General features: G+C 39.8%; 1 protein-coding gene across 5 annotated transcripts in view; it reads left to right on the forward strand.

The window, feature by feature from the left end:
- RBM33 (RNA binding motif protein 33) overlaps positions 1 to 18,448 on the forward strand; it is a 105,806-nt gene that overhangs the window by 54,396 nt on the left and 32,962 nt on the right. For all 5 annotated transcript variants that reach the window (XM_080383687.1, XM_080383684.1, XM_080383686.1 and 2 more), the window contains exons 11-15: positions 5,853 to 6,012; positions 6,906 to 7,237; positions 7,973 to 8,221; positions 9,044 to 9,331; positions 16,328 to 16,966. In XM_080383687.1, the coding sequence (XP_080239813.1) occupies positions 5,853 to 6,012; positions 6,906 to 7,237; positions 7,973 to 8,221; positions 9,044 to 9,331; positions 16,328 to 16,966 (1,668 nt within the window). The remainder of the gene's footprint in view (positions 1 to 5,852; positions 6,013 to 6,905; positions 7,238 to 7,972; positions 8,222 to 9,043; positions 9,332 to 16,327; positions 16,967 to 18,448) is intronic.

An 18,448-nucleotide genomic window follows, 5' to 3' on the forward strand; every position in this document is an offset into this window, starting at 1 on the left:
TTAAGCAAAAAAATCCCAAACAAACCAAAACCCACCCTCAAAACCTGTTAAGTAATGGAGAACTGTTACATTACTCTGTACTTTTTAGGACAATTAGAATTTGATATAAGTAAAAGTTGAAGTTGTAGTATTAGTGTATTCCTGTTAAATTGGAAAAAAAAAAAGGTATTTCAAAAGAACAAACAGGCACCTCATAACTTAGAAACATACCCACTATAGTTCACATATATTCTTTAAAAAAAACCTCATTTGTGTCTGGAAGTAGTAGCTCTGGTTGAACCTTAGAGTTTTTCACATGTAGTGTGTGAAATTAATCACACAATCAAATTCCTGTTTGAAATGTCCCGAAAACTTTTTCAGAAAAAAACCTTTTCAGCTTTTCAGAAGAGATGCTTTTTCAGCATCTCAGCAATGTAAAAACTGGAAATACAAGCTTCTCCCTGTGCATGTTTCTGTAATTTAGGGCAGAATTTTATTTCACACTTTGGGGATAGTAGAAGCAAAACTGGTTTAGGAAAGAAGTAGAGGTCAGTCTTTTTCACAGATGTTAGAAGGAAGAGAATCAAATTAATTTCTTCTTTTTTAGAAGCAAATATTGGTAATTCATTTTTCAGCAAATAACAAAAGTCTTTGCAATTAATTTTGCATGATTGGCCTTTGGTTATCAGCCAAGAAATGTGATCAGTCATATTTTAGTAGTTCTTCAAAATGTCATGTACATAAAGTTAAAATCTGTTCAATGATCAAATAAGTAGGCATTTCTTAGTGATACGCAGTTGTCTGTATAGCATACAGCTTTACTGTGGTGTGATTTACATCAGCCATACTTCTGTAGTTTTGCCATTTTCGGAAGTTTTAGGCTTCAAAAAACCCAGCCCTGTGTGTGGAGTGAGTGCTCTGGCAGAAAGGTTGTTGTTTTCAGCACTAATGAATCCTGACAGTGAGGGACAACTCATATTTGTTGCAGGGTACAAAAAGTATCTTCATGTTACTTTTAAATGCGAAATGGAGGAGAAGGGTTGGCTTCAGGATTGGGAAATATTTTTATCTTTAAAAACTTACCAGCCTTAAAGTTTAACTGGAATCTTACTTAAAAAGTAAGTGGGAAAACCCCAGAATTTCTTAACTGTGAGGGATGGAAAAAAGAGAGGCCGATAGGAAGAATTCCAAACTTCAAATACTTCTTTCTTGCTCTGATTTTGTTGGACTGTTTTGGAGTTATTTTGACCCAAACTAGTGTTGTGGAATATAATTGTGTGAAATGTAGTACTAATAAAACTAGAGCAAAAAAATATTTTCTCAATGTATCTTGGTGGGCATTTTGGATTTTTGGATACCAGCTTATGGATAACAGTTGGGTAGCTGTTAGTTTATTCTTAAAATTAGTGAAAGTATTTAGAGGACAGTAAATATTTACTTCTTAAATTAAGCTGGATGGACACCTTTGCTACTGAAGGGAGCTTGAAATCAGTATTGCTTATATCTTTAACAGTAAAATACTTTGCTGGTTATTGGTTTGTGTAATTTTTTTGTAAATAAACTAACCTTATTTTTTAAAAGTGTGACCTTTCTTAATTCTAAAATAACTATGTATTACTCAGTTCTAAAATCTAACTAAAGCTTATGTTCTAAGGGGTTAAAGCTTCCTTATGATGGGAAACATAAAGCTGTTTTCAACGTGTATAATCCTACCAGATATCCGTGGCTTGAACCAAGATGTGCTGGTTGACTACCTCATTTTGAATAATTTTTGTTGAAATTTTCCAAATGCTTTCATTCCAGGATTGAAATGGTGGAAAAATATTATTATGCCCGAGGGAATTATTTAGAAATGTTTTAGCATTGCTCAGTTTTTCAAGGAGTAAAATTGCATTTGGCTGTACTGAGGATGTTTCTGTTCATAAGAGCTGTGTGAAATTCAGCAGGACTTTCCATGCATTTGCGATTCAGGGCTGCTTTGAGATGAGGTAGATCGGGGTATAATAACGAGGGTATGGATTGGCAGGAGAGGGAAAGCTGATATGAAGAAGTATTTATTTTAAATAAGAGCAGATGATCTCTTTCAGCCTGTACTCTCATTTACTTCTCCTTCCCTGGCAGGAAAAAGAGGGGAAATTGTGAGGACTGAGTGTACAGGCAAGAAATGCAGGGTCTGCCTGGGTGGACCACCAGCTTGGAGTTAGGGAGCTGGGAAGCTGGATCCACACTGGGATTAGGAGCCAGCGGGCAGAGTGAAAGACATGATGGGAATGAGAGAATCAATGGATCTGAAAAGTAAGCAGGACCAGGAGAACAGTAAGTCTAAATGGACAAAGAATTAATATTGGGGAAGGTGCTTGAGACTAGGTTACAAATTTGGTCATAGAAGTGGAGATGCCTGTATTTTGTAGCCCAGCAACTAAACCTGAAGCTTGGGAATGAGGGGAGAGACTGGTGAGGATCTGTTACCTCAACCAGGGCAGAATATATTGACTTTGAAAGAAGCAAATAGATGAGACTATGGTCACTGCAGTGCCATTTGGTGCTTGGAAACAAGCCCGGCTAGATCATTACTGCTGCCAGTTCTTCAGCCTGGGTGGCAAATCTGTGATACTTACGCTTTATTAGGCCAGGTTTCAGTAAGTTTCCACATAATTTGGTTTTTGCTGGCTATTTGAGAAATAACTAAGGTATATATGTAGGCATGTATTGTGTCTAGAGAAAAATACAGGGAGAATTCCAGAGCTTCCTAGTCAAGCTTTTTGAAAATAGGAAGAAGGTTGTCTGTCAAGACTGCATTCTCTCCCCAGTGCGCTCATGTGACTACGTGCTGTAAATAAGATACAAGATAAAAACCACCTTCTGTGAAACTGCCCTGATGAACTGGTTTCTCCCCTGCCTCTGTTGCAATGACCATATGCATTACCTGGTGATAAACTAATAACTAAATAGCTAAATATCAGTTGGTTTGCTGGGCGCCGCCCCAGAGGTGGTGTTCCCTAGGATGGCTGTAGGAGCACTGCTTGGAGAAATAGGCTTTTCTTACCGAGGCCTCCAAACGGAGGGAATGCATTTAACCTTAGTTTGAAAGTACCTCTGGCAGCTCCTACATGCGGTGATGGTAGAGGTGTGTTTTGGGAGTGAAGGGTCAGGATGCTCAAGGTTTATGTTCAGTTGCTCTTCTGGCAGGCAGCCAGCGCTGTCCAGCTCAACAAAAGGGAAGGGCAATGCAGTTGAATAGCCTTGTTCAGCCAAAACTGAATGGATTTTGATGGGATAAATAAATGTTACTTTCTCCATCCCAAATAGCTCCCTCTTCCTCCAGCTGTGGCTGTTTGCAGACAGCCTGTGAAATTCATAGAATCACTCACTTAGGTTGGAAAGAACCTTTTAAGATCACTGAGTCCAACTATTTAATTTAGAACGGCCAAGTCCACCACTAAACCATGTCCTTAACTGCCACGTTGTCCTGGTTTTGGCTGGAATAGAATTAATTTTCTTCCTTGTAGCTGGTACAGTGCCGTGTTTCAGATTTGGTGTGAGAATAATCTTGATAGCACACTGATGGTTTAATTGTTGCTCAGTAGTGCTTATTATAAATCAAGGACTTTTAAAGTTTCCCATACCCAGTGAGCAGGGGCACAAGAAGCCAGGAGGGAGCAGAGCTAGGACACCTGACCCGAACTAGCCAAAGGGATATTCCACACCACAGTGTGTCATGCTCAGTGTATAAACTGGGGGGGAGATGGCTGGGGGCTGCTGATCACTGCTCAGGGGCAGGCTGGGCATCGGTCAGCGAGTGGTGAGCAATTGTATTGTACGTCACTTGGTTTGGTTTTTGTTCCCTTGGGTTTTATTCCTCCCTCTGCACTTCATTACAGTTGTTGTTGTTGTTGTTGTTATTAATTATTAAATGTTTCTTATCTCAGCCAGTGGATTTTACCTTTTCATGATTTTCCTCCCCTTCTCATAGTGGGGGGCTGGAGTGAGCAAGTGGCTGCATGGTACTTAGTTGCTGGCTGGGGTTAAAATGACACACATCTACAGGTCTTTTTAAATACCTCCTGGGATGGCAACTCCAACACTTCCCTGGGCAGCCTGTTTCAATGCTTGACAATCCGTTCAGTGAAGTTTTTCCTTATATCCAAACTACACCTCCCCTGGTGCAGCTTGAGACCATTTCCTTTTGGCCTGTCACCTGTTACTTGGTGTTAGTTTCTTTGGAGGTGGCAAGAATATTTTGTGTTGGTAACTGTTCACTTGCAGAAGCATAGTAGTTCCTCCTACAAACAGTATGTATGTTATGAGGACTATCATGCTTGAGTGTAGTAGTGTATTTCCACTAAATGAATTACCCACAGACTGACTGACTAGAAGCACTGGCAATGGGATGTAGACCCTTTAATCTCTAGGAATGGTAAAGTATTTAGCAGTTGATGGCTGTAAAATGACTTAAAATAAGTAATCAGAGCCTGGCTTTAAAATAAGAGGTTTTAGTATCTTGCATGTCCTTGTTTTGGTTTGCAAGAAGGCCACAGATTCGATGATGCCTGTGATCCTCAGTGCTTCTCCTTGTTTGGGCCTTGACAATCCCAGTTGTATCGTGCTGGTAGAAGGGTGTGAAGGAGCTATGTCTTGTGCTGCTTCAGTAGTGAGTAGACTTCTGTTTCCAAGGCAAATACCCATTTTTGCTGTGTGAGAAATTCTTTTCCTAAAATGCTAGAATTTTTGCAGTACTAATAGGATAGAGTGAGACTGTGTGTACTGTTCTTGGAGAGAGCAGCTCAAAAGAGAAATGACAAGCCACTGCAACTTAGTGGTTTGGTCCTTTGCTGATGACCATACTTCAGTCTAGCAGAGCATGTTTGGCCTGAAATCTGTTTTGGAAAGCTTGTCTTCAGCAATGGCAAGTTTTAAGCTTTAAGGTGAGCATCAAATGTAGATGATACATTACAGATGTCATCACTGATTTCAGAATCCATATAAAGAGGAAAACTTCAGGATGCTCACAGATCACTTTCGTTACTTGATTTTTTTTTTGATCACATAAGGAAACATAAAGAAATGCTTGTGAATATAATGAATTTATGTGAAACAGAGCTTCTGTTTATCAGAGGTTGCCAACATATTCTGTTAACTTTTGATATAAAAGAAAAATTGATAGTGTGAATTACTCAATTAAGTCTGTCTTCTGCAAAGTTCTGCTTTTGGATTAACATCCTGCTTTCTCTGATACATGCTCTCTCTGTAGGCTTTACATTAAAAAAAAAAAACCAACAACTAACTGCAGGAAAGATAATTTTGCATTCTTTCTTAAAATGCTTTGGATGCTCCAAATGAATAGATAGATGTGTTACTCTCCTGCCACTGCGTTTTGAAAGATGTTTTCTTTAATTTTCTGAATGCCATAAATTGTTCTCCCCACCCCAACGCTACCCCCCCCCCCCCTTTTTTTTTTTTTAAAGTAGAGCTGCTTCACTTCTGTAGCTTACATTGTACTAAATTCATGATGAATAATAGCATGGTTTAAGAAGATAAATGTCAGAAGTGTCTTCTGAAGTAGACATTCAGATTTTTTGGATTAATGGGAAGGAAGGTCAATAATTGCATGGATTTCAATAAGCTTGAGAAGAAATGGCATTCCTGTGGTGCTAGTGATTATTAAAACATTGTGAATTCATTTCAAGATACTGTACTAGGGTTTAATATATCTTCCATTGTGAAAGAATGACTCAGTAAGGGTTGCCAATTTGTGCAGATCCTAAGAGGTAATTTATAAAGCAACTGTACTTTTAAGAGGGAAAAAATTTACAGCAGACAGTAAATAAATTCCTGAATGGTAGTCTTAATCTTATTTCTGCCTTACTAAATAGGGCCCTCCAGACTTTCAGCAGCATACACCTGGACCCGTTCCTACCAACTTCTCCCAAGCCCCAAGGCTGCCAATCCAGGACCAGTGGAGAGGGCCACCACCCCCGCCACCACCACTCCCTCCTCCGCCTCCTCAGGAAAGGGATCCTTTCTTCATAGCAGGTAAGAATTTTCATTGCTGTTAACTTAAAAAAACCCCACTTCTTGTAAAGTGGCTATGCAGTGTAAGTGTGTATCATATAACGTGGAGTGTTTGGAAGAACCTGAAGGCTGGAAGACCCTGTTTGATGTAGCCAGACTGTACATGGCAAAATTTCTGGTGGTCTGGTATATTTATACTTTTTTGATGTAATTGGATGTCTCCATCTGTAACTACCATCAATCTGGATATTTATACAGATACACAATAAAACTGAAGTGATTGTTGCAATAAAGTTATAGTTTGTTACATTTTAGATAACTAGTACTCTCCATACGCTTTGATTTCCACTAGTAGCTCTTTAAACCACCTAGATTGTGTGTGTACTGTAGGAAATCCGTTAAGGTTAGCTAAAATGATACTGCATAGCAAACAGAATAGATACTAAATGCATATATATAGATGTGTGTATATACCCTATATATGTAATATGTACATAGATAATGTATGTGTTGTAAACATGCTACACAAAATACGTAAATTTTTTTTTTTAAAGTCTGGTTTTAAGTATCTGGTCAGTAAATGGTATCAATGTTTTATGAGTTCTTGTGTTTAAACTATAATCCCTGGAATCCTTCACTGACTTCACTAAAGTAGAACTTCTAAAAGGCATTGCTAATTCCAGGAAAGTACCAGTTGTGCTGGTCTTTCAGGCATCAATTCCTTTTATACACAAGTGGCGGAAGCCAGAGAAACATAGCCTTGAGGGTTAGCTCTTAAAATTAAAGCATCCCATGCAATTTTGCTTTCTACAAATTTCAGGTTACTTTTCCAAATCAAAGTAGAGCTTTGTGTTTTGAAAATGTGTTTGTGTCCCAGGAAGGTTGTCATTTAATCACTTACCTGATTCCCACAGATCCAAGGTTTCCAAGTCATCACTTGTTTGAGCAGCGAAGCCCCCCGCCACCACCACCTCCCCCGCTTCTTAATAGCGCGCATCCTGTCCCTACCCAAAATCCGATGCCCTTCAGCCAGCCCGGGCCAGCGTTTAACCAGCAGGGACAGCAGCCCGTGTTTCCCAGAGAGCGGCCAGTGCGGCCAAACATGCAGCCTCAAGGTCCTGTGGGGATTCTCCACTTCAACCAGCCAGGTTCAGCAAACCCGCGGCCCTTCATCCCTCCACGGCAGCAGTTCCTGCAGGCTCCAGGACAGCCCTTCCTCGCCGCGCACACGCAGCCCAGCATGCAGGTACGGGACTGCAGCAGCCAGGGGCCAGCAAAGAATGTGTGAAGTGGCCCAGGGCTGCCTCGTAGGTTTATAGGAGTGAGTTACTTGAGATTACAGCTAGGAGGCAGGCGGACCCGTAACGCTTTGTATTGCCGTGCCCGGAAAGGGATTCATTTTGTCGCCAGTTGCCAGCGCTAAGGCAGCTCTGATAGCCAGCCTGCAGCGCGGCCCGGCTGCTCCAGGTGCTTTACCCCGCAGCGCAGGGAGGGCGGCCCCGGCGGCGCGGCAGCGCCCTCTGCCGCTCGGCTGCGCAGCCCGCCGGCAGGGAGGAGGCTGAATCGCTGCTTGAAGTGGGTCAATCTTCTGGAGGTGTGTGGAGTGAGGTGGAGGACCCTGCATGTTCGCTGGGCTTTGTGCAGGATCTGTTTGTGGTGTCTGTGCTTTGAACGTGGGAAAACCCTGAAGTCTGGTGATGCTGGGGAGGTAAAACAACCCAAACAGGCAAAAAAACATTTTAAAAGTAATTAGAAAAGGGTGCAGAGTGCAGGAACACTTGCATTTGTCTTTTTCCACTTCAGCTGTTCACTTAAGCGGGTTTAAGTGTAGAATTGCCTTGCACAGCTTCTGTTATACGGATTGGTTTAGCCCAATCCATACCTGCTTAAGAATGTTTTGAGGACTTGGGAGGCTGGAGCTACTTTTCAGGAGTTTATTACCTTGAAACTAAAAGCAAATAACCTTTTTCTTCATGCAAAGGGTCCCTTGCATCCTCCATTACAGCCTCAGCCACAACCTCAGCCTCAGCAGCACCATCACCAGCAGCAGCAGCAACACCATCACCAGCAGCAACAGCAGCAACACCATCATCATCTCCAAGGGCCACCGCAGCCCTTGATGCCCATGAACCAGCCACAGTTCAGGCCTCATATGCAGGCCACGCAGCAGCAGCCAAATAACAACAGGATGCAGTGTCAGCCACGACAGGGTCCAATGAAGCCAAGGCATGTAAGTACTACATACATCAGTGCTGCCTTGCTTAGTTCAGTAACAGGCATGTAAGCACAGGTTTCAAAACTCACTAGTGCAGTTTTTCAGTCCCATTTATTCCCTTCCTGCTCTGTCCCTTTCTTTCACCATTTCTTGCTCCTTTTCTTCCTTGATCATTTTATAACCTACATCCACAAATAGCATGTGTATCTTTCCCTTTTGGATTTTTTCCTCCAGTCTTCAGTGTTTTTCGTGATCTGGATCCAATAAGAGATGATGCAGTTGCTCAAGAACTAGCGATAAAGGGTTTATTAGAGGATAGGTTGGCTTAATAAGACTTTAAAACTGCTGGTAACCCGTGATGGTGTGGGAGCCCAGTTTTCTGACACAGCCTTTCAATTTGAAGGCCTTTCTTGTACCACTGCTAATAATAAGCATAATGCTAATAAGAATTCTGATTCAGATAGTACCACTCATGTCTTGTGTGCTTGCTGACGTGCAGCATGTTCTGTTGCTCATTGGGGTAGCACAAGAGTCTGTAGCAGTGCTCAAAACAATATAACTGTAGTTCTGAATAATTGCTTTGATTAGGAAAGTAAATCACACAGTGAAGCCAATTTCTAAGAAATATCTTAAGCAAGTGAGACTCAGTTTTGCTTTTAATTTAAAAAATATGAAACCATTGTTAAAACATTCTTATTTCTTCTCACACTGAAAATACTGTGCCTCTTTGAAAAGCTGTTTTTTTCCCAAACGTAACTAAGTAATGAAAATGTGAAACAGGAAACACTTTGGTTTGTAGTGGAAGTCTGCAGGTTTTTTTTGCTTTCTGCTTTTCAGAGTACGCCATCACAAAACATTGTCAAGCGTCCAAATCAGCAGCTACAGTCAACTGCTCCAAGAAATAGCAACTTGCGTGAGTTGCCAATAGCACCATCACATGCTCTGGAAATGAGCAACAACAGGCGAACCTCAACCCCAGCTGCTCAGGTCAAACCCATTGCCAGCACGATGTCAGCCAACAAGTCTGTAGCTGGTGTTGGAAACTCGCAGGGAAGGCCTGAGATGAAAGCTAAAGCAATCACACCAGTGGGCCAAGCAAAATCAGAAGTAAAATCTGAACCAGAGGTAAGGCTTTTATTTTGAATGATGGAACAAAAACAAACCACAACAAACTCCCACCTGTTTAAAAAACTTCTAGTCTGACTTGTGAACTGTAAGCACACTTAATGTATTATTCACCCAATATTTTTAGTGCGTCTAGAGGCCTCCTTTCTGAGTTGCACTTTCTCTTTAATGTGATAGCAAAACCAGTTTCCATTGTCAAAATAAAAAGACGTCTGGAAGGGTGGCAAGGCTGTGGTGACTCTGTTTTGCAGGAGGAGGAGTCATTTGTACTATGAAAAAGCAGAGGTTGAGTAAAGGTCATCAATGGTACAAACCTCTGGAATACTGGTTGTGTCCATTTTTATCTTACAGGATAATGATCCCTTTTGTTTTTTTCAGGTAATCACATCCTTCTAAGTCAGAAAGCCTCTTCTCTTCCATTTCCATTTCCTATGGCTCAAAAAATACCCCACAAAACCCTAAACAATAAGTCTATTTGGAGCGCTGTCTTCCTCATGCTGTTTTCCTTTAGGCTGTTCAGTTTCCTCTATGGTCTTGAGCACTCATGCAGGAGGTTGCAGATCATAGTTCATAGAGCTTCTTGCTCTTGAAGAAGAAAATCTCTTACGAACCCTTTTGGCATGAGGGAAAATAGGAGATGCTCTTTAAGTTTTTTCCATTTTGGAGAAAATGATGCTGTTTGCTCTGCTAGTACCCTTCACAATCAAAAAATGAGATGCCAGTTTGGGGCTCCATTGGATTGGGCAATGTGAACGGATGACTGTTATCCTCCATAGATTCTCCTGGAAGCTGGAGAAGACTGTCCATGAGCACTGTTCATTTGAGAGGGTGGGTAGGATTGCACTGATGCTGCTTGCTGTTAATCCTGAACATCAGGAGGTACTAGAGGAACATGATGGCTAAATGCAGCCTGTATAATTTCTGAGTTATTCTGTCAGGTTATTCCGAGCAGAGCTGTAAATCTTTGTATTTAACCGTGAATCTTGTCTCATGGACCAGGTTTTCTTCAACAACTGTTGGAAGCTTTAATTATGATAATACTGTCTTCCCTTTAAGCTGCTCATGAGGAGCTTTTCATCTTATTCTTGAATTAGGGGGTGGTCATAACTAATTTTCACAAATGAGGCACAAAAGAAACCCATAGCTGGCAGTGGTTTGACCTCCTGTGCACTTGCTTTTCAATTGAAATACTAAAAAAAAAAAAAAATCCCTTATTTCAGCTTTTAATTTTGATCTTCTTTGAAAAAATGACTTAAGTAATCCCCTTCCCTTCAATTCAGTCTCTTGGAATAATCTAAGTCACAGAAAATGCAATGCCTTTTAGAGAATCCTGTCTTTCAGGTCGTTAGTAAGGTAAGTTTTGAAGCAACTCAGCTACAGGCTTCTTCATCCAAAACATCTTAAAATTCTTCCATAGTGTAGTCATATGAAAATTAAGGCATTAGTTCCAGAATATCTCTGGAAGTGTTAAGAAAGAAGAATAAGTAGTTTTTTTCCACTCCTCTTAATCAAATGATTTTTTTTTAAAAAACAAACAAACACCCCCCAGCGCCCCCCCCCCCCCCCCCCAAAAGAAACCAACTCAACCTCCCCCCCAACCCCCCACAATCATCTTATTCTCTCAAGAATAACATTTTAAGTTATTAGACTTACCCTAACAAGCCTGTAATTAGAAGACTTAACTAATCTTATGTATGTGAATCCTTGGTGTTTTACAAATACAGCTTTCTCTATTTCTTTGTCAAAGCTATCTTTGAAAACAGTTTAACTGTTTTATGTAAGTTTTTGCAAAACAGGATAAACAAAAAATGGTGTCTCATAGTGTTTAATGTTATTAACTAATAGTAAAGCCTTTGTAGAGACACTTGGCAATTACTGCAAAAGTGTATGAAGGTGTGTGTGACAGAACCTTTCTCCTTCCAAAGCAGACTTGAAGTAGAGCCTTGTGCTGCAAACAGTATTGTAGCAGTTGTCCCTTTTCTGCTGTGCCACTGCAGTAGTCTTGTTCACTGGCACCATTTATTGTCACCTCTACAAAGAGTATTGCTGCACTAGCAATATTCATGCCCAAGCATTTAATCGTTGTTGTGATGCAGATTACATTTCTCACCTTAGCCAGATTGTAATGCTTTGTAATGTTATTTTTGTGTGTTTTTCTTGTAATTGGCTAACTTCATCCTGTTCTTTTGCTTTCTGTGAAGATGAGAAAGAGTTAAGTTCTGTCATCTTTTCTAGCTGTATTGCTCATAACTGAATTGGGCAGGTTATTTTGCAAGTGTCTTCAACTGGAAAATTACGGAGACTTTCCTTTGCATCCTTCTTACTGAAGAGTCAGCAGCCATATTTATAAATGCCCTATCATTCAGGAAGCCCCTCAAAAAATGGCAATATTGGCTATTAAAGGCTTTGCTCACCTTCAAAATAGATATTTGATAGGTTTGCAACCTGAGTGACTAGAAGATTAAAAACTAGTTCTACTTGACTAATGGTATGCTTGTGTTCCCATTCCTGTGAGGCTGCAAAATACTGACTTTAAATGTTGTTGTTTGTTTGGGATAGCTGTTACTCTCCAAGTTTTGAACTTGGGTATCCTCAATCTGAAAAATCATTTTGTCAATACGATTGGAACGTTTGGGTGATGAATGTGGGTGTAATTCTGCTTGTTAGGTCAGTTTAGGATAAGAGGAATTAAGGTAATATTAAGCATTTTTGAGTTTAAAGAAGGGGGAGAATGTAGAAAGGTGATGTAAATCTCTTCAGAAGAAGTATGTGTTGGAGGTCAGAACAGGAGAAAAAATAGTAGAGCACTGCATAGTCATAGGTGTACTGATATTACTACCTATATTGCAGTTAATGTCCCTGATACACTGAAAGAAAACCTTCACATTCCATTCTCCCAAATCCAGTAAATACTGAAGTTGGGTTGTTGGATTTTGTTGCAGCCCTTTTTTAACATCGGTCTCAATATGGAAAATAGTTGCTGTATAAAATTATTAGACCAAATTACCTGAAAAATTGTATGTATCTAAATTTGAGCTTTCTCCAGATTAAATAGGCTTGATTTCCAGATTTTTATAATGATTCCTCCTGCCTTGTGCTTAGAAGATTGTTTTTATCACAGTCTTTTTCCGGTTGGAAGATCACAAGAGGGCAGTGTGCTTCTCAGAGTAACTTGTAACCTTGTTTGTAATTCTCTTCCTATTCAAGATGCACAGCACCCGTATATTGTACGGTAACTCACACTTTCCCAGGGTTCAGGAACTGATGTTCCCAGCAGTGTGAAATGTGTGATGTGTATGTAACTGCCTTCATTTAAGATATTTTGTGGTTTTCAATGCAAGCAGCCAAATGATGGAGTTTGGATCTGGCCTTACCTTTTGTGAAGACTCATCATCAATTTTTGGACAAATTATTCTAGCCTGTCTTTTTCTAATGTTACAACTGAAAAAAAAATATCTGTACAGCAGATTTATCTTTGTGTTTATGTCACAGATCAAACCGTTTTTATTGGTCTGTCCTTGCACCCGTTCTACTGAGGGACATGAGTGAGCCTGGTTGCATGATTCTTTTTTTGTTCTTTGTTAGCAAACCAGAACACTTACAGTATCTGGTTCTTAGGACTCTGCATTTAGTTCTGTTAACTAGTAATAAAGCCTGCACATGTGAAAATGTGTGGGTTGTTTGTGGTGGTTTGGTTTTTTTTAATTCACTGTACGAAAAGCAAGCTACTGATACTAGGACTTAAATTTCAGTGGAAAGTTTAATCCCATTTTAGAGCATGTCTTTGCAGTCTTAGCAGTGCCGTTCTAAGTTCTGGGGAGTGATGTCGAACTGCTGCTTCTCTGACTGTTGCTCTTCAGCTAGACTCAGAAAAGCAGCCTGTAACATTTTCTTTTGGCACTTTACAGCAAAGCTGCTTTGGACCTTAAGGCTAAAGAGGAACCTGTAGCTAAGAAGGCTTAGTCTTCCTTTCAAAACATAGTGAAATACCTTGTGTTCAAGAACTGTTCAAAGATAGATGAGAATCTTCACTTAAAAAAAAAAAAAAAAAAAAGAAAAAAGAAAAAAACCCAAACCAGAACAAACCCAAAACTTCCAAAACCCAACAAAAAAGACCCCACCTCTACAAAACCATAGGAACTGGTTTACGTCTCTGGCCTGTTGTACTCTAGCATCCTGTGAAAGGAAGAGCCTTATACAATATACCATGTCTTCATGTTACGGAATTTTCTACAGAAAAAAGTGTGAAGCAATAGTTTATCTAAGAAAAAGGCTGCTCTTTAGTTTTTCTGCTTTTTCACCTACAGTTAATACTGCTTTTGGCAGCAAACTTCCAAACACAAGCTGTAAACTTTATGACAACTTCGAAGGATGTCTGCTTTCTCCCAGTTGCTTTTTTGGGCAAAATGCGTGCTTTTTTTTTTTTTTTTAGCAGTTGTTGGAGAAACCTGTACTGGGCTGATTAAACTAATGGGATGGAAATCATTAGCAGTAGGCATTGTGTGCTGTCTCCATCTTGACCTGATGTATGGTCTTGTCTGTTGTGCATGATGAAGCTCCTTATTACATAGTATGGATCATTTTTATATACTGTAGGTCATATATATATTTTATAGACACCCCCTCACACACACTCTACAGTATGGTGTACATATCAAGTGCTCTTAAAGCTGAGCAGCAGAGAATGTAACTGCCCCTGTTTTCATCCTAGTAAGGAGTTTGCTGCCATTCTGTATCTGTACTGTTGGGTCATTGCACAACTAATTTCAGTTAAACCTGACTCCTAATGCAAATATTTTGTTAATCATCACAGGGCCTTTATATTATTTGGTCTTCCTGTAGCTGCAGAGGTGTTTTATGGAGAACTTAGTAGTAGTAGCAACTTGTTTATGAAGGTGAAGGATTTAGGTCTACCTATAGCCCATTAACAGACTGAGCTGCAGTTGTCATAATCTCAGAGCTGTTGGCCTTTTATTTCAAAGCTTACCCTTTAAGAAAAGGGATTGACTTTATAGGATCACTGCTGATTTCTGAAGTATTGACTTGATCATTGCATCGGGATCTGCATAACAGCACATCCTTCTCCTGTCTGGATTTATCTTTGTTTTCTCATCCTATGAAAATTATATTGAAGGGTCTTATCCTTTTACTGTGTTTCATAAGGGTTGCATTCTTCTTTTTTTGTTTGTTTTTACTACAATCCAGCATCTCCAGTTTTCAATATAATGTGAAATATTTGAATTTCCTCCTGTGGAAGTACGTTGATGTTACCATCTATTGAGAAAGACCTGTAATCTTAATTGTTGCAGTGATTAGTCATCAGTTACCACCATTTTAGTCTGAAAAGTATAGAGGAAGATCAGAACCTTTTGGTATATGAAGCTTTTTCATAAAAAGGACAGTGTTGGACCTTATCCCTGAACTGTAGCCCATCAAAATAAATGAATACAATTTTCAAAAATCCAGTTTTGTTGAAGTCTTATTTTAGCCATCGTTTAGGCTGGGCTTCTACTGTGAGACACGCAAGTTTTTTTTAGTAACTGTGGGAATAGCCCTATCAGTACATGCTCACAGAAGAAACAGTTGAATCAGAAGGAAACAAGCTTTCAGAATTTGTGCATCTGAATTCTGTGAGTACAGATACGAATCTACTGGGCTTTTATCTGTGAACCAACTTTATGGTTGAATCTGTTCTATGCTTTTTTTTTTTTTTTTGCCTTGGGTTGGGGAGGATTCTGAGGTGTAGCAGGAATAGAAACACTTGAATTAAAAAAAAAAAGCAACCATAAAACCAACAACAAAAATGTTGCACATCTGGTTTGTGTATGTGCAAAAAATGGCATTTGTGTTTGCAAGAGTTTGCTCCCAGCTGCTGCAAGGTAAGTAACTGTGCATCATGTATTCCCAGTTTTTGAGAACTATTTTACCATTCTTTATGATGTAATTTACCAACATGCAAAGTATTGTTACTTTGACAGCCTGCTTTTGTTAGGGGTGATTAATATATTTTGAGTAGAATGTTGTGCTTGTTACCATTTGTAAACAGTCTCTACAGGTCACTAACTTAATATTTGAAATGGTTGAAAAGAGAAAAATAATATAGTGAAAAGTTATGCTTTGTAATTTCAGAAAACACATCTGAATATATTGCAAGAACAATTTGATTTCTTCTCCAGGATGATGAGAATCTGCATTTCCATGACTCTTGTCTATTTTTATACAGCTTTTCATAAGAACCCATTCTGCCAAAGTTGAAGAATCTTTAGAAAGGTTATTTGATGGTGTGTAATACTTTCAGAAGGGCCCAGGGCTGGAATATTAAAGGCATTCTCTATATACCATTAATATTCCAACACTGCATTTGACAACATTTTGATTCTGAAGAGAGTGCATGAGTTCAAGGTCAGAGAGATTGACTTGTGCTGTTCATTATAACCAATTATTGTGTGACAAATGAGTTTGAGATCAGGCTGAAAATTCTGTGAGAAAAATCAATAGTTCTAATCAGGGCCTTTCAGGTCATTTACCACCCTACCTTTTGTTACTTTGTCAGAAAAGAGCAAGATAAAACCTGTGTGACAGTGGGTTGCCTCCATATTGTTACCTTCCATTTGAAACATATTTTGATATCTTGAATTATATTAATAGTTTAATTGGTTTTAGAAACTTCTAAATGAGTTCCAATTTGTAAAATTACTTTTTTTATTTTTTAGTATTCTGATCAGATTTCACAACTGGTATTAAAGCTTTTCTGTCTAGGAAGTAGTATATCTAAGTCCTAAACCAGATAGGAGCTGTTTGTCTGTAATGAATAGCAAATAAACCTTACCAGCAGATCTGCTCCACTAATAGCCTTAGTTTGGTATCAGGGATAATTTAAAAAGCTCTTCAGAGAGTTGTAGCTTCACAACATCTGAAACAACAATTTAGTGTTGTTTTGACCAAGCTGGGTAGTTGTTGAGAATTCTATAAATTCATTTGTGTTTTCCTTTGTAGTATCCAGATGAAGATGAAGAAACTAGATTGTATCGTTTGAAGATAGAAGAGCAGAAGCGCCTAAGAGAAGAAATTCTGAAACAAAAGGAGCTGAGACGGCAGCAGCAGGCTGGTGCTAGAAAGAGAGAACTGCTCGAAAGACTTGCGCAGCAGCAGCAGCAGCAACCTTCTACGCAACAGTCCTACATGCAGCAGGAGGATGACTCCTCTGACTTTCCTGCCAACGGCAGCCCTTACATACCCCACTCCGGCTTACAAACCAGGCAAAATGTGAAAAACAGACTCCTTGTTAAAAAGCAAGATACAGTAGTTCCAAATTTCCAACCCAAACCCACAGATTTCCCACAGGTTGGGGCAAACATGCAGTACCAAGGACAGCAGATGAAGCCAGTGAAGCAGCTGAGGCAGACTAGAACAGTCCCTCCGAGTCAGCCTCAGGCTCCGCAGAAAGTATTGCAGACAAAACCTGCTGCAGCGTCGCTGCCCATGACACAGACTGCTCGAGTGGCTTCGGTACAAGCAAGGCCCCAGGAACTGAAACCTGGCGTGAAAAGGACTGTCATGCAGCGGACAAACAGTGGTAGTGGAGATGGGCCCCATGTCGGCAGCAAAGTCAGGGTGATTAAGTTGTCAGGAGGGGTAAGTTTCCAAGGCTCATCTCATGTGTGTGTGTTGTCATGGTTTGGTTTTGTGTGTTTCATTCTGTGTAATCCCAAAATAAAAAATGGGCTGGAGCTGATGAGGGAAGCAGCAGGTTTAGCAGACCTAATAGTCCATATTTTATATTTTCAGACCTGTAAGTTATTAGCAGTTATTCAGGAGTTAATATTTCCTGTAATGCTTTACTGCCAGGCAGCTATCACTGAAACCACTTTGAAATAATACTCCTTTCTTTGAAGTCATAACTCACGTCTGAAAGACTCCTCAACTGAGCTCCCTTTGCTTAAGGTTGGTAGGTCTGATAACTGGTCAGAGAAGAGGATTTGGCTGGCTGTTTTCAAGGTTCGGTTAAGAGCTATGTTTTGCTTATTTGGTAGTTGAAGCCACCTGATCCAGTTTTTCCAGTGCTGGTGTTGGTGTGGTTTCCTTACTCAAGGGAAGATTGTTTTTATTTTCTTGGGAAGTGTGTTGTGAAACTGATTTAAGCAGTATATTGGAGAGGGATGTTTTCTGTTAGAGGCTGGGTTTAAAATGTTACCATGTCACTTCTGCATCTAAATGAGATTTCCTTATCTTTTGATAAGGGGTCTATTATTTGCAGCGTGTCCTCTGAGCACTGATGTTGTAGAGGACTCACAATGCTGGTCTTGATGGCAGTGTGCATATTTAAGATCTGGGGCTTTGGTTAGAAAGTATCTCAAGCAAATTTCTTCAGTCTTAATGAAAAGACAAGTTAATTTGTTAGGGCTCTAAAGAAACCAAGATGAGGGGGCATAGTAAGGTTGTGTTATCAGTGTAAAGTCTGTCCTCGGGTTTGTGCAGAGGAGGAAAGAAGGATGTGATGTGGTTTAAAGATGTGCTACATTGGAGGTATGTTTTTTTGGAAGAATGCTTCTCAAATTATTTGGAGCATTAATTAGGGAAACTTGCAGAACTTCTGTAATCTGTAACGAAGTGAACAGGGACTGAACAAGGCCTTGGAGGCTAGGTTTTACTCCATAGAAATGGGGGGGGGGGGAAGTTGAAATGCTAAAATCTTAACTACTTTTTATAAATGTTTTTCTGCAGCTCATAAAACTTAAATACACTGAAAATTGTGAACTGCATAATGACTGTGTGGTCTTTCAAAATATTAACGTAAAGGGCTGCTTTGACTACGTAGGGCTGACAACAACCTGACCTGGAGGATTGCTAATTCCTCAGACATGGTAACTTAAATACAGAAGAAAATACAGGAAGCTGAAAGAAATGGGTTCTGTTGGGATGAAAATATTTGTATATAAGTATGTCTGCAGGAATCCCAGTGGCCTGCAAGAGGTATGACAGGTTTGTTATTCATGAATAATTGAATAAAGCAGTCATGCACAACTTCTTTTATTATGTGGTGAAACAAAACAATGCAAGTCACCACTGTGTACAGCTCTTCATAACAAATAGCTATCAGTGCCCACAGTAGCATTC

This window comes from Falco punctatus, assembly GCF_963210335.1.
Source record: "Falco punctatus genome assembly, chromosome: 4".
Classification (NCBI taxonomy): domain Eukaryota; kingdom Metazoa; phylum Chordata; class Aves; order Falconiformes; family Falconidae; genus Falco; species Falco punctatus.